The 23,966-nt window shown below is 41.4% G+C and overlaps 1 protein-coding gene across 8 annotated transcripts in view; it reads right to left on the bottom strand.

The window, feature by feature from the left end:
- KLF12 (Kruppel like factor 12) overlaps positions 1-23,966 on the bottom strand; it is a 246,828-nt gene that overhangs the window by 10,837 nt on the left and 212,025 nt on the right. For all 8 annotated transcript variants that reach the window (XM_040540371.1, XM_040540379.1, XM_040540395.1 and 5 more), the window contains one exon: positions 14,431-14,588. In XM_040540371.1, the coding sequence (XP_040396305.1) occupies positions 14,431-14,588 (158 nt within the window). The remainder of the gene's footprint in view (positions 1-14,430; positions 14,589-23,966) is intronic.

Below are 23,966 nucleotides of genomic sequence, written 5' to 3'. Positions count from 1 at the left end.
AGGACCCGCTGTGCCCGGACAGCCATGGCGGTGCAGCAAATGGCAGGGCACGTGCGCTTGCCAAGGACAAAGCTCTGCAAAATGGGCTCGGATTTGTCACTGAACTGCCTTGCACACGTGCCCTTGCTGCAAACAGCTAGTGTGGAGCACTGTATAGATAGATGTAAGCCCTGCCATCTGACATGACAGGTCTACCCCAGTGCTCCCATTACACTGCATGGATGGTCTGCAAGTGGAACGCTTGCCGCTTCCAGCTTCAGCATACTTTTAGGCACTCTTCTTTCAACGCCTGGCGCTGCCCCTGTTGGTTTCTTTGACCACAGAGACCTCCAGAACAAAGCAGGGACGTATTTCCCATGCTTTGGGTCCTTACTCAAAAGGATCTGTGAACCTGTGTCTCTCCTTACCCCAAGATCCTTCCCCTGAAATGGCCACTTCGGCACAGAAAGCCCCAGATCTTCTTTCCCGTGGTAGAAGACCAATGGAGAACCCCATGCGGGAAGGGATGGAAGATGAAAGAGAAATACCAGAAATAGTTTGTTCTTCCTTTAAAACAGTATCACTTTGGGTAAGAAACGAGAGCCAGCTGGCGGAAAGAGGTGAGCGTAGGCCACTCAGCTGAAGTTCCCAGGTGTTGCTTCCAGCCCTTCTCCTCAATGAGCCCTGCTCACCCAGCCCCTACACAGCTATGTGAAAGAGACAGGACTAACCACATTCCTCTCACGCTATTTACACCACTGAAGGAAAATATCTCTTACAAGCTCAACCTAAGAAGACCTTTCATTATTTTCAATTAAATATGTGTTTATAGCATAAGAGAGAAAAAAAGCAAGACAAAGCAGCATTACTCTAAAGACATTCAGTAATATACATCTTGAAAAAGGCATTGTAAAAGAGACCACGAAAGATATGATTTTCCTTAAAGATTAATCAATAACATTTTACACAAACCTTATTTTTAGGTAAAGAATAATATTATTTTCTATTAAACACTCACATTATCTGTGGATGGCCAGGTACCAGAACAAAAGGTTCTTATTAATAGGCAATACTATATTAACTGTGAAGCCTCTGCCTGGTAACACTCCCAAAATGAAGGCTAACCGCTGATTCCTGAAGAACTGCCATAAAGAACTGAAGGTGCAAGAGTTCAAAAGATAAGAAAAGACCAACAGGGGCAGAACTGCCAGAGGATGGGAATCTGGTGCCAGATTTCCCACTCCAGCTTTGGCTGATGAACTCGAACACTCACAGCTGAAATTCCCAGCACAATCAACAGAGAAATGGGACCTCACAGGGCAGCACAGAAAATGGTGATCAAGGCAGTGGACAAATCTAGTTAGTTAATTGGAGGAAACTATCCCCAGTGCTTACTCATCTGTGGGGCTTTGGTGTCTCTGGTCAGTGCTGAGTGCACTCCCAGGCCCCTGGGTGGACTACAGCCCTCCAGAACAGAGGAGCAACGCATATTACATATATATCACCATTTCAGGTCTGGATTGCAGTGGAGTCAAAGTCAAATACTCAACTCAGACACTTCTACCTTTGTGCAAGCACTTGAGCTTAAGTGCCTAAGACACTCTTGGGTTCAAAGTACCTCTTATTCTGCAGCTCCCTCAATGGCTCAGCAGATGCCAGAGCATGGGCCTCAGAGTTACTGCAACACACCAAGGCTTTCAAATGCCCATTCAGCTCTACAGAGCAAAGGCAGGCAGTGCGAGCTCTGCCCAGGGTAGTGGAAACACGAGAATGGAGGAGGAAGACAAAACAGCAGACAGGCTTTGGAAAATGGTAGGAAGAAGAGCTGCAGAAAGAGACTAAGAACTTGCAGTAATTAACACAGGGAGGAACAGAAAACTGGAAACAGAAAAAAGATCATTAGCTAGCTTAATTTTCCGAATCTGTAAGGTTTTAGACTTACAGAAGGTACCTTTTTAAAAATAACAGCCTGAAGCTGTGAACATATTCATGAAAGCTGACCCTCTACTTTCCCAGCTGTCTTTGCAAGCTCTATTGCTTTGTCCCAAAACTTGACAAAAGGATCGTGAAACACAGCGAAACTGTATTCTGATGGTATTCTGCAGCTCTGCAATACATAGACAGTAAACAGTATACCATGACAGTCATTTACACAAATCAAGTGGGACCCAGGAGCATGAGAAGGCTCTTTTAGGCAGTTCCCTGTAGAAAATGAGTATTTTCTATTGTTTGGGGAAGTTAATTAGAAAGTTTTAAAGGCATGACTCAATGCCCCAAATGGAACTAGTCATTTTTTAATCTTCTATTAACAAAACATCTGCTTCTAAGAGCCCTCCAAAACATTGCCTTTTCTAATCCAGATGCCACAATCTGAATTAGTTTAATTACTTTTACCATATTAATTTTCCTACACTACCATGACTCCTCTCACTTAAGCACTTAAGAACATAGTTACAACAGTTACTCATTAAATCTCCCTAAACTCAAGCAAATAATGAATTAATAATGCCGAATAACAACCATTATTTAGTCAATCCTTCAAAAATTTTCCACCTTCCCCACAGCCCAACAGCTGTCTTCCCATATCCGGAAGATCATTCACCCACGGAAATAAATCTCCTTCAAACTTCTACTTTACAACCCAGTGATATTCGCATACTCTAAAGAAAAAATGTCGTATGTTGGTACCAGCAAGAGACCATGAGATGCAAGAGACGAAGGGAGCATGGTCTGCTCTACACCACAATTTCTGATGCGGTACGCTCCTCAGCAATTTTTCTCTGCCCATCAACTGGCTGGTATCACAGTATTTGATATTCAGCGCTTCAAGTGAAGCTGCAACCAAAGTCCGATCTAAAGAGTTATGGGGTGGTCTGCCAGCAGGGTAAATGTCCCATGTAACTGAACTGGGCTTACATTCCCTAGGCAAGAAACTTTATTGGCTGTGTTTGCAGATACTCTGTGGTACTCCCTGGGCACTTGCAGTCCCTTTCATTTGTGTATTATTAAAGTTTCTTTTATTCATCAGTTTAGCAGGCTTTTGGCAACTACGCCATTGAGTAACGATGAGGTAACTGTCTGCTACCAGGACAGAAATCATCCCAGTGATCTAGTTGTAAACCCACTTCTATCTCTGACAAACTCCCTTCTGTTATTACAAGTGAGTGTCCTTTCCCAGTTATGTCCCATCCATCCACTTCTGTACATAACTCTCACCATGACTCTGAGTTACTACATCCCTTCTCCATAGCCCCTTCTGCAGTGGTATTCATCATTTTGAAACACTGCTAACTTTTTTATTGCGAAATATACACAAGAGAATGTTCGGGTTTACAGGCTTAGCCATCTAGTCAGACTTTTCTGCATTTAAGCTTTCACTATCCTGTGAAAAAGCCACATGGTAAAATTCCAGTTTTGGAAAGAAAAAGTTCAAGAAGCACTTGGAGATGAAACTTGGTTTATTGTTTTGTGCAGCGATTCCAAACTGGGCAGGTGGGAGCATAGGGGAGATGCTGTCCCTCACTCCATTCACAAACTACAAAGGACTTAAGTCAAACTTGCATGGTTTAAGAAGTGGCACCTGCCCAGCCCTGCTATCTACGGCCACATCTTTATACATTCCTTATTCAGTTTCTACTGCCATTACACATGGATGAGTGAGTATTCCCCAGATAAAAACAGAGTGAGGTCCTAAGGACTTAGCCCGTAACAAATCGAAAGAAAACAAATACTCCAGCAAACATGCCTCTGCCTATGTTTGATGGTGTTACATATTCTAGTCGGAAATCAACAGGTCTGCAGGGTCAGGACATCTCAGAGCTGTTCCTGGTTTGGTTTCTGCTACAGGATGCTATGCAAAACATAATGTGTAGTATTTATGTCAGCTGGTTTCAGCTCCCACGTAAACACCAGAACCACTCTAAAACACACAGCACAGTCATGCTGCACCCATACTGATAGTGCTGTGAGGGGGAAAATCATAAATGGAAAACCACAAATAATGGCTTATTACATTTTGCATTTCTACTAAAAATAAGCAATTTCAGGCAGAAAAGAATCTTTTTACAGCAAAAACACCATCTTATAAAGAGCATCCTCAGGCACTCCCAGAGGAAGAGGGCAGCTTAGCTTTTAGACACAGGGAAAGGGAAAAATGACAACTATTATGTTTTGTGTGATATTTTTATTAGTATAATTTTTTAATGAAAAACATCTGAGCACTTATAGAGTACTTTCCAACTTTAAAATGCCTTGTGCAGCACTTCACAAAAAAAATATATTAATACCTTATAAAAGTCTGCCTTCATAATAGCACCGTGTAACAAGTATCTTTGTGTCTATTCTGCAGGTAGGAAAACAAATGCACTGAGCATAAGCAGCCTTCCCAAAACTGCAGAAAATGAACGGCAGCGTTATGACTCACATATTAGGAACACCTTACTTTCTGTAGGGAGACCACTAGATCTCAGTTTCATCCCTTTAAATGTTTGAAACATTTGCAATTATTTTGATTCAAAAATGTAATTCAATTATTTTGATGTCTTTCAAAAAGTGATTTTGAACCTCTGTTTCCAAGTTACTGGTTCACTATATCTCTTTTGTGAATATAATAAATCTGAGTTTTGCTTCAGTATTGTTAAAACATGCAAACCAAAGATTGTTCTGGGAAGAGATTAAAGTTTCGTATCAGTTGAGCAGGTCTGGGAAAATAATTTCTACGAGCAGAATGGGAACATGCTGTGCTTACTGCAACATGTCTTGAAATTCAGGTTTTTTACTCCTCGTTCTCAGTCTTAGGCAGAGCAAAGGGACATGGTTTCTTCAGGTGACAACTGAACAAAACAATTTCTTCAAATCAAAATCATAGTGACAACCTGCACTCTCAAACACCAGACAGAACTTCATCAGATTTTTGGGAGTTCTTAAAGTGATTATTTGCAAGCTCCACGTCTGGTAATTCAGACCCAAGTTGTTCTCCCACATCACAACACGAGTATCCTTCATTTCACCACACTGCTGAGTTTAGGAACCGTTTGCCATCCTGGCCCTTCTCATCCCTCCCCCTGCAAGACCAGTATTAGTTAAGGACCCTTATCTATTTATTTCTCCTTTGTCTCTCTTCCCATACTCCCCTTTAGGTTCAGCCTCGGTTTATTGCTACTTTAATACAAAATCCCAGCATACAAACACAAAATACAAATCCCAGCACAAAACCCCTTTATTTCCAGACTCACAAGAACTCTACTCTCCATAACTTCAGAAGGCAAACCCACAACACCAGTATCAGTCCTGTTCTGTCACTGCACACACTGAAGACAAACAAAGAGTTAATACTTCTCTTCCACATTTTTGCTTTTTAGGCTTCCGCACAGAGACTTTGTCCTCCAAAGGGACTTGGACAAGGATTGTCAAAGACATTGCTGAAATAAAATGATAAATGTAATTCCCCTAACAACTGTAAAAATACAACTTTTGGAAATGTGAAAGGCCTCTTCCTGTGCACCTGATTCCAGGAACTAGATGAAATCCCAAAAGTAGGGGACAAATAGCATTTATTACCCTTTCTGATCATTTTTTCCTGCCTGATGTGGTCCTTTTATATATATATGTACATACTTATGAATTGAAGTATATGTATATGCTTACATACATCTCTCTGTATGTATTTGTAGTAGGAGAGAGCATGGAAATTTCCTCCTGCCCTCCAGCCACAGCAATAAGGGACTATCAAAATTCCAGTTCTTTGGGTAAGGATGAGATTTCTCCTTTTATGGCAACCTTCACTCACAAAGGAATTTGGGAAAGGTGATGCACTTCCAACAGCAGCCAGCTGCGCACATGGTGGTAGCAGACTTGTACACTCTTTGGCTGGGGTGCTGCTGGCCTGAGTTTTGGTCTGGCCTCCTCAGAGAAAACACCTTGTCTTCTCTGTGGTCCCTAACTGCAAGGGAGATGCCAATTAAGTGACACTTCCATTTCCATCTTCAATAACTGTGTCTCCGATTCTGCTCCTGTCACTCCTCCTGGATGCTCCTGGACTTGCTCCAGCACGTTCAGCTAGAGCAATACTGATGTCTCTCAGTATAAAAATTAAACCTTCTACTAACTGTAAAAACAAAACAAAACAAAACAAGAAGCAACTCCCCAGAGAAATAAACAAACAAACCAAAAACAACAAAAAGGCTCCAAGGGTTGAGCTTTGTCTCATTCAGAGGGCAGGACCCTGGTGTGCCAGGCTGTTTACAGAAACAGAGCAGTGAAAAACACCTCCCTTAAAGACCTCACTAGTTAAGCAAATGAGTTGTGAATAGTATAAAGCTTTCTAAATTGAGATATAACAATTTTTTTATCACCATAAAATGTAGAGTAAATATATACAATATCAAAGAAAAATATTAACTGACAAAATACACATGATGAGGGAAAAGAGACTGGGAAAATTAGAATTAATGTGACCGAGATACCAGAAAATTTTATATCCTACGTGGAGAAAATACTGAAGCGCAGAAAATAACCACCCATCCTACACAGGAGTCATCTTATCTTTTTCTTTTCATGGGAAAGGAGAAGTTTTATAAAATTTCCCCAGTTCTCTGCCTACTTGTTTGCAAAAAATGAAGATGGAAAACGCTTTCAGGCTCTGCTTTCCTTTTTCCTTCTAGGAAAAAAAGTAAGCAGAAAAAAAACTCAATAAAACATTAAAGCAAAGGCTTTTGTGAAACTTACTTGTACTTTTGAGCACGCTCTATTCTCAAAGAGTTTGTTTCTGATTGACAGGTTGCCCTGAAAAGAACAGCACAGACACGAGCAACTCCAGGCGCACTTCATGAGAGACATGGTATTACCAGAAATGGGCATTTCGTAGCATGTTGCTATCCGTTCCCCGTCTGGGACTGAGTGGGCTGCAAGAGTTAACGTCCTTGGAAGCCCTGTAATGTGTTTTTACTCCTCTAGGTCTGGGTGCATCTGGAGGCAACATCTGGGAAAGCACACTGGAGGGAATGGGAGTAGGGAGGTCTTTCTCGCCTTCATGCCACTGCAGGGCTGAAAATGGTAGACCACAATCATGCCTGAGACCTCAGATGAACTGCAGTTCTTTGGAGGTAGAATATTAAGCACTAAAAGGCTTACTTAGAGAAAAATTTATTCTGCATAATGAAATCATCATTATTCCCTCGTGCCACACACAGACAAAACACATATGCACCCCATATTTACAAAGTCAAGGGGAACTGTTGCAAATATTTTTCATAACCTAGAGACTGAAAGCAATCACAGACACAATTAGACTTGCTTTCCCATCAAAGTGCCTTGGAATAACCACACGGGCACTCTTCCATATCGGCACGGCATCAGACCTACAATGCAGAGAAACGACTCCCTGTGTGTAAGGTGAATTCAGAGCTCGCAGAATGCGCCAGAAATGAAATCATTTAACTTTCCACGGAGCGGCTATTGGAAGAGAACTGGATGTACGAGCTCCCTGTGGTATGGACACCTGCCCGTAAGTAGCTGGACTCGGACAACTATCCCTCTACATCCAGGCGGCTAGCAGAGGTTCACATTTCTGAACATCACCTTACCAGGATGCGGTGGCCTTGGTGAGTCTGCCTTTATACCCTGGTAGGTATTCTACCCGCAGACACCCTATTTTAAATACCTCCTAAGTTCTGTCCTGAAATCTGAACCCAGGAACATCAATAGGCTGAGGCTTCAGCAGTCCTGTTTATTAAAGTATTTGTCTATCTTCTAAACAGAAATTGCATGAAGAAAGGGCAAAAAAACTAGACATGAAGACTTCCACGAAATATACTGGTTTCCACATTAGAAAGCTCAACTGTTTATTGAAACTGGCAGTAAATTTTAAACACTAAATGAAAATATTTCTTAAAAAATAAAAGCATCACCCAAAACAAATAGAACCTCCTATTTTACTTAAAGAAAAGTAATTTTTAAATTAGCTTTGTTTATTTAAATTCCTAGGTTCTGAAACAGCATGTGAACCTGCTGTTGCAGCTTTTTTCACTCAGCAGATTTACGTGCAGGAGGAAGAGCTCTGGGATAAAGGCCCTAAGAAGCACGTAGGACATGAGAAAGAAAAGCTGGGCTTTTGAAGAGAGAGTCTGGTGGGCAGGTGACAAAGAGGTGTTAATTTTAAAGTAGGCCAAAAATCTGCACAGTTCAGGTCAAATCCAAGAGGATTATTTTAAAAATGTTGCTTCCTCCCAATATTTGTCTAAAGAAGGGATTACAAACCTGTAAATATCTCTCTGGAACGTATAGCTAGCAAAAGGCATTCAACAGACCTTAAGAAAACAACAGGTTTAATGGAGTTTTAAAGCCTACCGAGCAAAAATAACTATTTTGGTGCCTCTGACTTCTTAAGTCTGCTCTGAAATTGCTGAAAGGAAAATGTGAACAAAGACTAATGACAGGGGCCCTTTCATATTAAAATAATATATGGAGCAACAGTGAGTGAGAGGAATGCAATGTTTGGAAAAGCACAGACTAAATAAAACACCCATGTACTCACTAGCCCTCTCTCTTCTAGGGTGGTGTCTCAACCCAGCGAAAAAGGAACTTCTTGGGGAGGAAATGTTGTCATTTTCTCAGGTACAAAACCACATTTCTGAGATGTTTAGTGTCTCCATGTAATGAGGACACGCTGATGAGGACCCCCTGACACTAACAAATAGGCTTCATTACGTCTGAGGCAAAGGTATTTGCTCTCATATCTCAGGAATGATATAGGCGTTGATCAAGGACAAACCCCTGAACACTAAAAGAAATTATTTGGCCTGGGGGCTATGTTCAGCCTGCGCTTTAAGTGCAGCCACAACTTCAGCAGCAGGGGCACCAAGAAGACTGATTTGGACCCAGCGCTGGTTGGAGCTCACAGATGAAAATCTGCAGCCACAGCCCTGTGTCGGAGCCCTGCAGGAGCTTCTCCAGATAGGGAGGAAGCTTCCTTGCCTTCCTCCACCCACTGGAGGCAGGAGCAAAGCCACAGTTGTGACTGGATGACACCCTGCCCTATGTTCATGGCCTAAATCCATTCCTACTTCATGCCACTGGAATATCCCAGGCTTCTGCTGCAACTGACTCCAAGAAGCTACTCTGCCACATTCCTCTAGAAAGTAGTAACTAATGACTGAAATAGCACTGCATTGAAATACAAAGTGGTGATTGTATAGCTACAACACCAGCTATAAAGAAAGTCCTACAGAAGTGAGAGACAGAAAGCAACCACTTCTCTATCAGATGTAAAATCATGCTGCACATAACTTTAAAGCAGGCATCTTATTCCTTTATTGAATTCTTCAGGATGATTCACACAACAGTTTAAACTCCTTGGGCCTTTCCATATGGTAAAAGGGTAGCCACAAGAAGCTAGAAATGGATTTAGCTGTGAGCAACTTTAGATGTGAAATCCAACACAAATCAAATTTCCCTTTAAATGACTATGTAGTTAGTGGGTTAGATTTCTCAGGTCATAATCCCCGTGCTAGGCACCGCTTTGACTGTGACGCATTCACACCACACAGTGTACTCTGCATACTTAGAAGAATGGGAAGAGCTTTAAATATCCTCCACATGTACTATCCATTATACCTGTTTCAAAGTCTCTGTGTTCTTTACCAGGCCCCTAACAGACAGTATAATTTGCCTCTTCAATTTACATAATATGGCTCAAATTTACATGTTCTCCCTATTTGAGAGGAGACGGACGATGCATATGAAAACTGGGTCACAATATGCAAAGGTCAGCTTTGGTACTATTGGTTAAAAGAGGATACCACAGACTAGTATTTGTAGACCAAGTAGCCTCTGGATCAAAAGTGAAGTTGTCGGCCAGTGGGACGATTTGCCCTTTATGGGGTGAAAGAACTTACCGGTGCACCATGTGCATGCCATGGGACATCCACCACAGCCAGCTGCAGAGGTGGGCTCCCTGCAGTGCCTCTGCAGGCGGGTAGAGCCTGTCATCGTTTGACACTCACGCTTCTCATTACTTAATCTAGGTTATACCAAGACAACTGAAATCACTATGAACACACAAGGCGCTGTGTGCTTTTCCTATGACCACTGACGTCTATCCAAAAGGTGTTTTCAATTTCTCATGCCTCCTTTGCACTGTTATAGGAAGTAAACCAAAGGGTCCTGGGTGTTTGTTCTTGTTCTCTCTCTTCCCTCTCTTAAAACTCACTCCCTTGTCCTCTCATTGTTCTATACACTCCCTTTATCCACAACCATTATGCTGATGAAGGCTATAATAATATATACCTGAGATGTGTTATTTCACCCGAGACTTAACTGTCTTGCATTTGACCTGATAAATGGTGGCTTTGTCCTGCCACCTTCACCATATTTAGCTCTTATATTTAGTTTCATTTTAGTTACAGATGATTGAAAAATAATGATGCCACATGAAATTTTGCAGAGAAATTGCAAACATTTTTGACTACTTTGCAGCTTTTTGGTGACATTTCAGAAACATCCAGCCAAATAGAGAGGAGGTTGAGATACATGCCCTCAAATTTTTGGCATGAAAACATATGCCTGCTTTTTGCCAAAATAATGAAATCTTTGACACTTACTTCCAATTTTACAGCTCCACAGACCCATGACTTCCAGCTTCACCAACTTCACAGATCAGTTACTAAAATCCAGTTTTTATAACCCATGTCAGCTTCTCAACAGCAAGCACGATTTGACTCTTTGATTTACATAAAACATGCCAGATTTTCATCATCTCTATTTAAAAGGAAGAGAGTCTGTACATCTTTCACAAGCCAGGTCTAGTAGAAATGGAAACAGCGATAAGATAAAATTTAAATATTTTTAGAATTAAGTTTTGATGGTAAAAAGAACACACTAAGTGGAAAGAACCAGTATTGCTTAGTCTCAAATGTTCAGCTGTCCTACTGGAAGCGTCAGTGGCAAATTTATCTCCTAGAGGACCTAAAATAGCAATTACGTATCATAAAATAATGCTACAGTTGTTTCCCTATCTGTCTTCAAAGTAAAAGAAGCAAGCTAACAAAGATGAGTCCCACCAGGGCCGCATAGGTGCACACCTCACAGGGAACAGGAGTTTCAGATCTCCACCATTAACTCCCAGGGCCGACACGAGTACCTGCACTAAACAGAACAGACACAGGCAGATGCGGAATGCAATCCAGAGCTGCTAGTTTAGATTACTTAAAGATTACTCATTTATAGAATCACACATTAGTAATTTTCTTTATGTTCACTGAAGCAGAAACTAACTCTACGCAACTCCGGTGAGCCAGTTTCTCACCGTCTTCTTGTGGAAAAAGATGATAAACCTGAGCTACAAGATTGACTGCAAGTCCTGAAGGCTCTCCATCACACCCGATACCTCCTGATAGCTTTATTTGACGATCTGGCAAAACAACAACAAGAACCTGATACTAGAAAGAGAAATTCAATAGCAAGTGCTTGTGATTTATGAAATGCTCCAGCGATTACAGGTTTCACTTGCAGTTTTCCCAGTTTCAGAGACGATACGTAATTCAAGCTCGCCCCCCAGTGGCTTCCATGCCCACTCGACTCCACGAAGGTTTGAGGACACTGGTGAGAACTATTTGGAAGCTTGCTGATGGCTTACTTAAAAAAAGCGAGGGAACACTCAAAGAGAATTGAATGCAAATGTTACTGTGTGTAGTATTTTGTTTCAATTTTTAATGAAGTTCAAAAGGAATGTACTTTCCAACCAAGAAAGCTGTTCATCCTGTCAAAATGCCGTATTATTTTTCCTCTGGTTTCCAAGTGAACGTGCATGCTTTAGTGACTATGTATACATAGTAAATGAAAAAAATAGTTTTCAAACACATCCTGCTTAGCTAAACAATTGCTAGCAAGATCAGTCTGCCTAAAAAAAAAAAAAGCCCAGATTATGCAATGTTGAGTTTCTGTGATCTTTCCTCAGAAAGTTGCCTATTCAAACTTGCTCACCCTTGCGTGCATAGCTGTCATAATTCATTTATACTTATCCAAAACTGCACACTAATTATTGTGGGTCATACGTGAATAATTAACTTCTTTTGCCTGAAGCAAAAGTAAAAGCCAAGATAAAAAAAAGTAAAATGAGATTAATACATAGAGTATGCTCATGGCCAATGCTACATTTAAGTCAGATTACATCAACTTCTTACCAAGACCTGAAAAGCGTTCTGTGAAACACATTTTAACAGCACAATATCGATTTTCTCACTGGATTACTGGTTGAATTTAGTGCTCACCTTCTCTCTAGACTATACTTCTTACGTTGCAGCAGGCACAAAGACATGACAACATAAAACAGTTAACAACTGATCATTTAATGAAGGTTTTTGATTTGAGGTTATTTTTTCTATTGTATTTTCTTTTCTCCCTGAAGGAATGAACTAATATCCAACATGACTATAAAATATTCCAGGCAGCTGCCTTTTGGGGTGGGGATTCATTTCAGCAAGCTAACAGGCAAGTACCTGAGCTTCCTTTGTATTCAGTAGTGAAATAGAAGCACCTTCAGATGCCAATCCCTGGGTCTACCTGAAGAAGGAATAATGTGCCCCAGAGGTGCCAAACCCTCTTCTATGACTACCCAGAGATCCCAGACAGATAGCATAGCCTAGACACCCAGCCGCTGGGGAACCAAAGCTGGAGAGACGAATCCTGCATTACTTTTGATACAGAAACTCCCTTCATGCTACCAGAGAGTTATAGCTGCAAAAGCTGCAATTACCAACACCATTTTATGCCTTCAGTACCTAGTTTTGAGCACCTGAAATGCATAGCCTGAGCTTCAGTGGTGCAGACTATCTAACACTGATTTGGGTGTGTTATACACAAGAGCTAGTCTGTCATGAGATCACTGATGAATTACAGACTCATTAAAGAATTGGGCAACAACTTAGGAATCAAGATACAAAGAAGGAAATGGATGGAGTAGTTAGATTGAGATAAAGGAAGTAAAAGAAGAATGACAGAGAACAAGGCAAAAGTGTAAGGGTACATAAAATACATCAGAATACAAAATATACAGGGAAATAATAAGGAATAGGGAAAAAGAATTAAGACAAAACAATTAAGAGAGAAAGCTCACGCATTAATGGGAAGATGTGAAGAAATCAGAATAATTGGAGTGGAGAGAAACCTAATGAAATACCCAGAACGTTTATGCTGTTATAGGAAGGGACTCTACTTTACAGGAATTAGTTTGGGGGGGGTATTAGGATGGAGCTTTGTTTAGTATTCCTCTCAACAAAAGTCCTAGCAACCTAAAGACATATTGGAAAGAATGATGCAGAGGTGACTTCATCTGAAATGGAGAAGTCAAGACTTAATTTTTTTAAAATAATATCTCATACTCTTTAGAGTACATCACACCACAGAAAGCACCACCAGGTTCTCAACAAAGAACAGCTTTGTGCTGTATGCTGGACAAACACCATCTTTTCTCCAAGGAGTTACAAGAATGTTGAAGTACATTAAGAGCAGAGAGATCAATAAATTTAATTTAAGTAGATCAGCAGCAGAGTTAGGAATAGCACCGAAACTCAACAGTGTTCTGTCCACTGCCTTTTTAGCCATTCTAGCGGTCACCTTTTAAATTGTTCTTGATGACCTCAAAAAGCTATTCCTGAGTTTCTCCACAATAAAATTACAACAATTACACATCACTGCTTCAGCTGCCCTCATATGTCTGTCATGGGGAGTAGTAATGACCTATAAAGTTAATAACAAAGCCAGGTATTGATTAAGTATTATCATCACTGAATGGGATCCAGCTCATCTAGGCACCTCTCTTGCATTTTTGGTGAAGGGACCTAATACAACCTATTCTCATTAAGTGACTGACTTCCCTTGGCGGTATGCGTTAGGTGCCTCTGAAAGCATCCAGAAAGAAATCCCGAGTTCTTGAATTTATACTTGGATTGAATGGAAGGTATTTAGCAGCACCTGTCATTGAAAGGCTACATCTGTAAAAGCAAGTAATATAAGAGCTCAATAGGAGCAGGTCTGTAGAGTGAACAAGTTGGTGAAGATCCATGTCCACACTCTTTCATCTTCTTGATGGTTTTCCTTGGACAAGCTTTGGTTGGTCTCAAGCAATGATCATCCACTGTTGGTTGAAACACATTAGATGCGTCCATGGAAGCCACTTTTCTGTTTAGTTTCAGCTGAAAGGAGTCCAGTTTATGCTAAGAGTGCTTAAATGTTGAGAAGAAAAACATAGAAAGTGGCGATGACAGGGAAGTTCAATTCAAAAGTATGGTCCTGATCTGCACCAGCATGCCAATACTGGTGTACCTGCAGACATCTCCATTACTTCCACCCAGATCTTTGTCTGTTAGTGTAGGATGCAAGTTCAATTGGTCCTATATTAGGCAGAAAGGAACCTGCTTGTCTTAACCATGCAACACAGTGCCAGCAAAGCCTTACCTGTGTGCGTCCTCCGGTGAGCCTTCAGGTGGGAACTTTTTGTGTACACTTTGTTGCATCCCTCGAAGTCACACCGATGGATGCGCCGCTTCCTGGAGTCTGGAGACTCAGACCTTCTCTGACGCCTTGTGCTCTCAATACTGAATGGTGAAATTGAACTAAAAAAACAGAACAGAAGGAAAAAAAAAAAATGAAGCAAGAGCACAGCACATACCTTGGGCCCCAAAACATCAGCAGTAATAAATCACTATGCCAGAAGCAACCTGAGCAATTACTTAAATATTTCCTTTTCTGCAACATAGTCCACAGCACCTCTTTGAAACAATTCATGCTTGAACTAGGGTATATTTTGCAGTATGAAATAATTGAAGTCTTGATTTAGACGTGCTTATTGCCAGAGAAAACACCATGATCCTTGAAATACTGCTCCAATAATGAACTAGTCTGACTTTATCTGAGCTTTATTTCAACTTTACTTGTCCAGTTCCAAACTCACTGAACCCTTCTTTCTACACAATTTCCTAGATAGACTCCATAATTTCTCCTTGATAAGCTTAAATCCTGACACCTTTTGTGAAAAAGTGTTTCCAGCATCCAGATCTGAACTATGGATCCTTGTATTTGGCTAAACGCCTATTGCTTGCTTTTATACACATTGCCAAGAGATCCCTATCACCCTGCAGCAGTGATTTTTCCATTTCCTTATTTAACAGTTCTCAATTACCTGCAAGTCAATGAATTTTATTTCCTTTCAGACTGATGATTAATAAAAAAAAATAGTAGCACAGGGCCAGGGAACAATCCCCACAGAAATGCATATGCTCACTAAAGATACTTCATTTACTCCAGCGTCCTAAGGCCTATCAGTCACCCCAATTTTAAGCAACCAAAATGTAACGTTGAAGTCATGTTGCTTTGGTTTATAAATACAGTGCATATCAAGTCAAATCCTTGAAGAAAGTCTGCTACAACAATGTAGTAGCCTTGGGTTAGACAAACTTGTGTCATAAAACATTATCAAGTTGGTATGCCAGGATCCAAACCCTCATCGATTTCCATTAATTATATTACCCAGCTATAAATCATTATTGATTGATCTCCTTATCAGCCCCATTACAGTTATAACGCACAGCAGTTGTGTTCACCTACAGTTATACTAGCCTGCTCAGTTTCTTTTGAGTACAGGAACAACATTGCCCTTCCTCAAGTTTCTGGGACTTCCACCACATTCCCAGGTTTACTGACATTCACGGAAATGACCTTGAAGTTTGTCAGATACTCTTTTAAACTCTTAAGATGCAAGTTCTCAGCTCCTGAAATAACTTGTGACCATCAAATGGAAATGAATCATAGGGAAGGAAACTGAATCTGCTCACGAAAAGAAGCAAGACCCACTGGGGAAACTACAATACTAAAAATGGCATTTGAAAGAAATACTGATGCTGAGAAGCTCCTGTGTCAAAATCAATATTCTATCCTCTGTTACAATAGCCAGTGTTGTTACAGCTGTAGCTGTTCTGGCATAAACTTCACTTTCAGGGATTTCCAAAATTTGCTGATGATTGTATCAGGTTAAAACTTTGCCTACAGCATCTCACACCATTAGCATGTGATTTCACTGATGTTCCAATTTATTGCATTTCAAATCTTTAGGTTTCAAATTTGTGGTAGTCCAAATTATTAATCTTTCTTTCTGTTTCAATACTTTTAAAGTACAATCCCAATTTAAAACACTACTTAGAAAAAGGAGCATTCTTTCTCACAGCCCTCTTTTTCTCTTAACACAATATATACTTCACCTTCAGGCAAAGAGATTTTTCAGATTAATTATTTTTGCCTAGAATATGATATGTGTAAATGGGCATGCAGGGAATTTCTGAAAGAGAGGAAGAAATGGACGGGGGCCATAATATGAACATTAACCAGCAAAAAGTAGTCCCCAAGAGAGTAAGACACATCAGCACTTTAACTAGGTGACAGGAATACAGATATGTTTAGCTGTCACGTATATGGCTTAGGAATTGTATTTAAGCATCTGCATCTCAGGGCAAATGAAAGTCTTGGGTTAGATGATTAACTGAGATCAGTCCCACTACTCCAGATTCTTTTTTTTAACACCCTACCAGCTAAAATAAAAAGCAAATATAAATCAAATCTTAAAGCTCAGTACCGAGGGTACATAACTCAGTATGCAGGACCAGAAAACCTTTATCTTCAAAAATAAGCATTTGTGCATCATTTTTGCTGCAGGGGATTTACAAGCTGTCTTAAAAGCCTGTTTTGTAACAGGGCGTTCAGGTCCTGGATAATACAGTTTGTTTAAATGGGAGGAGGATCAAGCTTACAATGCTGCTGCAGTTGCCAGCACTGAGGAAAAAAAAACGAACCTTGAGCACAGTCAGCACCTCCTAAGGAGCTAGTTGTCACGTACCAGAAGGTGACCTCACGGCGTGAGCTGCTCTTGCTTTCCTGGGGGTTTACACAGGAGGGTGTAAATGAAGCGGCGCCACATGATCGGTGCTGCCACTTCTAAATTCTTGCTAACCAGCAGAAGGGACACAGGTGACAGCTCAGAGCACCCCCTCAAGGGGATCTTCTCTAGCCCCTGTGCCGCAGGGGCACCCCATAGTTAGCACACATTTTAGGTGCAGACGACCTCACAGGTGGAGAAAGCCAGGTCAGAACTGAGCACCAGCTTTGTTTGAGCCTTGCACAAGCCCTGTGACTGTTTAACTGGAGATGCCACAGGAAACCTTAAAAAGAGCCTACAGATGCTTTTTTTTTTTTTTTGAGGTTACTGAGGTTAGTGCCTCTCGCAGGGACTTTCAGTTCAGTTCTTTTCCTGTTCATGTAGCAGTAAAGGGACACCCTCCACTTTCTCGAGCAATTTTCACAAAATAACTTCGCCAACCACACACAGTGACAGAAAAAAAAGAGCAAAGTCCTCAAAATCATGTTTCGTGTCTTTGAAAGGCCACTGGGGATCTGCCAGGTGGCTCTGCCCGGCACAGAGCTCCAGAACTACTGTTTGATGGCATCACAGCAGACAAGCACCTTGAGAATGGAAATGACTGGGAACTCACAGGTATTGCTTTTTGTAATGATTTTTTTTTCCTGTTTCCAATGTGTTTAAAATCATGTAAAAAAAATAATATATATATATTAAGAAAAAAAAAAGCAACCTCTTTTGACTAAGTGTCCCTTGCAGAGTGCCCAGAGTGAAGACCTGGAAGAACATCAGGAGCTGCCAGGGTGCCCTGAGGAGGAGCTGCCAGTTCTCCTGCTGACATCCAAGATCTCAGGCAGCCTTTAAAACTCAAGGAGGGGTTTAGCAATAGGACTGACACCTATGTAATATCCCAGGAAAATTGCAGGATATATCAAATTACTGCTGATGCGTCAAGTTTGGGAGATAAAATAACAAAGAAAAAAATCGGGTTCTGGCTCGTCAGCTTGACGTTTATTTATTTGCAACTCATTATTCCTAAAAACAGTGTAATTTCTGCATTGGTATAGGAACCATTACACTAACATAAATCCTGGGAGACAGCTGGTTGCCTCCAGCTGCAACACCTATAGTTATTACTGCTCACAGGGAAATGAATGAACTCAGTCGGACATTTTTTGGATGGGAGCATTTAGGATGATCTACAAAACTTCAGATGTGTTATTTCCAGATAGAAGTGAAAATATGCATCTCTACAGCTCACAGACGTACAAGGGCTTTTCCCTGATGCAAAAGTCTGCACATTAAAATAAAGACTCAGGCTTCGCCAGTAGATGGCCATCAAGTTCTCCAGAGCACGTGGTGGGGATTAGAACAACCCTGTTAATGCAAAATTTTCTCCTTTTATGAATGCTGCCCATTACTTCCTAGGTGTTTTGCCTTCACTTTTCATACAGACCACAAAAGGCCTTTGGCATGTGCAGCAGCACTGTTAAAAACACACACAGTGGGTCTTTTTATACCCATCCTGTGTTTTCTGAGTGATAGGCAGAGCAGAGCTGCCCAGGGAGAGCGGTATGTTCATTAAAACCTTGAACCATGCTCAGTGGCACAATAAAATGTGACGCACAGTGACAAGTACTCCACAGAAACAGCCTGCCCATGGGGAAAATACACAGTACTACCTTCTGCCACCAAAATGCAAGCTTCAATACTGTGTCCTGACAGCTTGGGCAAGAGCTTGGCCAGCAGGGAGCCTGTGACAGATCCGACCAAACTTGTAGCTGAACAAGAGACTTAATGGCTGCATTGCACCAGCAGGTCCATGGCTGCTAAAAACAGATGTTAACCCCATTCTGGGGCAAAACACAGGCATTTATCAAGTCTTCTCTCTCTGCTCTCACTTCCACGAGGAGAGCCAGCCTGGGCTTGGCACCTTGCAGCAGCTGCTCCGTCTGGATGACGGGCTCGGCAGGCCACAGCATGCACCACAAGGCAGGCATAACGCAAGCCATGGTCCTCTTGTGTTTCCCAGGCTGTTGAAGGATGTGATTTGGTTAAGCTGACATAACAGGACAGTCCTGCTCCAGTTGCTTTCTCCTGTATCGGCACACGCACTTGTCTGGTCCTGCAGCGAGCCAGTTCAGGGACACATGATGATGAAAAGCCAATTCTGCAAAAAAAGCCGAGCAGCTTGTTTGCTTTTGCTGGTTTAGCTCTCTAAATAGTGAAGTTTGCCAAATACCTGCCCTGACACATCGGAGAGGATGGGAACCTGTGGCCAAGAGTGAGGGGAGTGTCATCACCCTTTTCAGTGGGAACCAGCTGTTATAACACCAATACCATAACTTCCATGGAAATTCAGAATTTGTACAAAGAAAATCAAGAGCATGCACATAACAAATCAACTCAAGCAACAACTGGAAAATGCACCTTTCGCTCCACAACAAAGCCTCTTCTTGCGATTCTTGTGTATGCAGAAAAATGCATACAAGAAGAGAAATAGATGGGCTGAAAAGAAAAATTAGGATACTGCTATTGGAATACTTAGAAGGTGATAATATGCTTTGGTGATACAAGACAGAACCCAACAGGCAAATGTTAGTATCTCACCCTCCTGCCAGTTTTGGAAATCCAGACATTAATATTTTTTCTTTCATTTTAAAGAGAAAAAATATAAATATTCAGTATTTAAATACACAAATAGCGTATAAATGTAGTGATGTGAATACTTCATTCGTGAGACATGCATACGTTCTGGGCCAACCTTTCATTCATAGTAACTGAAAGTGCAGGCAAATGAAATAAAAGCAGAAAATTCTGTATTATATGTTTGCATTCTGCATTGCAATCAGCAGTTGAAGAAAATGCTCAGATCTCTAGCATTCATTTGCAATTCAACGGGAACCTGGGCTGCAGAAACACTGTGGGTTTCGGCCACAAAGCGTTTATAGAAATCAGAGCTCTTAAGTGAGTAACTATGGACATCAGGGTTGAGTTTTCTGAGCTATTTTTGAAAGCCTTGGCCTTCAGATCCAGTGGCAGGACAGCACCCCCGAACACATCAGTTGAGTAGTACACTCACCAAAACCCACTGCAGTTCGCTGCCCTCTGTCAGCTGAAGTAAGTTAGTAAAGACTGCAAAGAGGCTCACAGAGCTGCTCTCTGTCCCAGACAGACAGACAGACAGACAGATGCAGAGACGAAAGCAGCCTCAAAACATTTGCTTTGATTCCTCTAGCACACTTCTGAGTCAAGTTAACCCATGCACAGCAGCACGCAGCTCCTTTTAGTTAAGTGCTCATTTTCTCTCAAGACCTTCAAATTTCAGACGTTAACAGGCAAAATACAGGCAAGTCTGTGTGTTTCTGAAAAGGGGAACTGAAGTGCATTTTCCTGGCTTCCAGTTCTCAATCACTTTCCTTCATAGCAGCTCTTCGCATAACACAATTTCATTTTCTGATAGCTCTTATAATGTTATGCTCCCACTCAGGATATTGGTGAAAATAACTTTATAGACACTACATATTTAACTGTGATGAAATATAGTATACATTATTTTTCATTACGGTTTATACTACTTCACCTACTCTACTAGCGAGATGCCAAAAACATACTGTTTAAAAACATAGCAGTTTTGTCACTTTACTCTGCTTAATAAGAATTAATGTCGACTCCTGTTAAAGTTGTCCCCTCAAATATTTACTCACTACTTTTTTTTTAATACGAAGTTTCTGTTGTGTCCTGTTCACAGGCAAACAGATGCACATGCATACATACATATGTATTTTTTCTTCTCTCTGATCCTGAGACTCTAATTAATGTTTCATGAGTGACAAACATCTGCCTTAGGAATGTTAGACATTAAAACATATCAAGCAGTACTTCAGAAGATCATAAGAGGAAAATACGTACTACTTGTTTTATTAGCGGTTGTTACTTCAATCAGTGTACTTTAGGTGACTTTATACTGGAAATTACACTTTTTGTCAAGAAAGAAATGAAGAGTTTTGCAGCATACACAAACAGTACACATATTACATAGGAAAGCCACGTGGGTAAGCGAGACACAGAAAAGAGACAACCTGAATATGCAGCAGATCCCAGGCAAGAGGATCCTCTGTTCTGGCCCCATATGGCCATTCCTGTGCTCTTAAGTTCCTGGCCAGGGCAGCCACCAAACAAAACACCCCCATATCTCTGACCACAACTTTATCTGTATCATTTATACCCACCAAGACCAGCTAAAGCCACTTGAAATGTTGAGTTGCCTTGTAGTACCACAGCATGTTACATCTCTCCAGCTGCAGTGGAACTGAAAAGATGTGAGTGAAAAGAGCCAATGTCAACTGTGGTATGTCTTACCAAAATTATCTATATACTTCATTACTAGCTGTGTTAAATTAAGACGTGAATTAGATGGTTGCTTGATCCTCCTGAGCCATGGTGCTGCTGTGAGATGATGGAGTGCTGTATCCCAGCCCCATGCTGGGCTGAGACCCAAGCGCACATCACATTTCACCCTATTACTCCGTGCTGGGTTTCTGAGGAAGGTAGGCCAGAAAATATGTATGACATGCTCCAGCATCCCCCCCCAGATCTGACGACTGGAGGACCAGGGCTACAAAGCACACTGCACCACAAGATAGAGCAAGTCTATAAATCAAGCCTGTGATGTACTCTGAAAGCACACTCCAAAAAAAAAAAAAAAAAAAAAAAACACCAACAAAACAGAACCCATCCCATCAAAGCCTCCCATCTATTTCACAGTGATCATTAACTAATAAAATGTTACCCTAGAGACTCACTGTGTAGAAGAGCAGAGGATTTTTATGTTAACTATCTCATACTTAATCATTGCCTGCATTATTTAAATGTTTATTCCCGGTTTGGGAAACAGTAAGTTCATTGTAGTATAACAATTTGCACCACCTGCAGATCTCACTGTACAAATCAGAATCTGGGCAAGCTCCTAAGCAGACACAACATTACTCCTGCAAAACTACATTCAGGCATAGCCAAGCATGGGCAACTACAGCTGCTGGAACAGCGGCACCCCTACCAAAACGGGGGACTGCTGCTAAACGAAGATGAATTTTGTATTTCTCCTAACTGATGCCAAGACATACACAGCTTGTTTCTACAACTTTTAGAAATATTTGATGGTAAAGCTGCAATGTTTTACATATAGACAAAATACTTTTAGTAACTTTAAACATATTTCCCCTTCATTGTTCCCTGTGTTCCTGGATTCTGACAGATGAATTCAAAGTAGGTGAAACACTTGGCCTGACTTTTCATTGTATATTTTGAAGTGACAAATAACTACAGCTGTTTAAATTTGCCACATTACTTGGAATAAAGAATAACAGAAACACTTAGCTTGGGAGGTACACATGTGGGTCACCTTGTCTGTTCAATGGTGTAACTTCAGAGCTAGATCAGATTGCTCGTGGCCTGGTCCTTTTGGAGTCCAAAAATGTCTGAAGATGGAAAAAAACACACCCCTCTGGGCAATGCACTCCAGTGCTCAACCACACTCATGTTCTATATAAACTTTCTAATGAATGCTTATTTTTTCTAAATAGTTCCTGCTTAAATGTTTGTATTTATAAATTCACATACTTACACATTATAATGAAAGATAAAGGAGTGACCATGAGCTAAAACAAGCTTGAATTTTTTTTTTTTTTTAATTAGCTGACTTTGCTTTAGACCTCATGCTCTTCTGAGCTGAACTGGAAATCCATGAGAATAAAGAAACCTAAAGCAGTGGGAAAAATGTATCTTCACCACGAACTTGCAGGTGAAATTAAGTGCATGAACAAAGGTCTGTTCTTTAGACCTGAAGACAAAGAATTTTAATTTCTTTCTGAAAACGGGAATAGTTCCTGAAACACTGTATGCCAGATGTGTTTCATCAAATATCCTGAGTTGGAAAGGACCCACAAGGATCATCAAGTCCAACTCCTGGCTCCACACAAGACCGCTCAAATATCAGACCATGTGTCTGGGAGTGTTGTCCAAACACTTCATGACTGCTGCCCTGGGGAGCCTGTCCCAGTGCCCGACCACCCTCTGGGTGCAGAACCTTTCCCTAACCCCAGCCTGACCCTCCCCTGTCCCAGCTCCATGCCGTTCCCTCAGGTCCTGTCACTGTCCCCAGAGAGCAGAGCTCAGCGCCTGCCCCTCCGCTCCCCTCGTGAGGGAGCTGCAGGCCGCCATGAGGCCTCCCCTCAGCCTGCTCTGCTCTGGGCTGAACAAACCAAGGGACCTCAAGCTGCTCCTCATATGTCTTGCCCTCTAGACCCTTCACTGTCTTTGGACACTCTCTAGTAGTGTTATGTCCTTTTTATATTGGGCACCCAAACCCGCACATGGTGCTCAAGGTGAGGCCGCACCAGTGCAGAGCAGAGCAGGAGTTTGATGCATGCTAATATAGGCCTAGGAGATAAGCCTGGTCTAGAAGAGAAAGAGCATCTTGTTTCATCTCTTCCTTTTACAGCTGGCAGAACAACAATGATCATTCACAGGACCTCTAATACACTGGGAGTCCTAGCACTCCTTCCAGAAGGAGGCTGACTCAGTGCTGAGTTTGTTCTTTCTTTTCTGTCCCCTTCTAAACAGAGCAGAAAATTGGGTAACTGAGCACCTCCAACTCAGCTTTGGGCTGAGGGTAAAAAACGCAGAGCCCTGCTTCTTACCTTTCCTGTTCCTTTCTGATTCATACTTTACCTTCATATTTTTCTGGCAACACATATGCAAGCAAGCTACAGCAATACTGGCATGCTCAGCAGAGGAAATTAAAAGAGGGAAATAAAGAGTTCTCTGTTGGAGACATGGGCTGAGCTGAAATTTCCAGCATGGAAATTAGATGAGTATGTACATGTTAACGTCTTTCACTTTTGTTCTGGTTGCTTGCAGAAATAGCACAGTCTCTCCACTTTCTAGTGCAGGGCTCCCTGCACTTTGTATCTTGTTCACCATGTTTCTTTCCTCTTGTATCTCCAATTCTGATGTCTTACACCTCTGTAGCATAGTAGTCAGTCCCAATGTCTGTACAGTGAAGACTCTTGCTTGTGTATCTACC

The sequence above is a fragment of the Cygnus olor genome, chromosome 1 (assembly GCF_009769625.2).
Source record: "Cygnus olor isolate bCygOlo1 chromosome 1, bCygOlo1.pri.v2, whole genome shotgun sequence".
Lineage (NCBI taxonomy): Eukaryota > Metazoa > Chordata > Aves > Anseriformes > Anatidae > Cygnus > Cygnus olor.
Note: the sequence above shows the minus strand (reverse complement) of the source record. Positions and strands in the feature narration are given on the sequence as shown.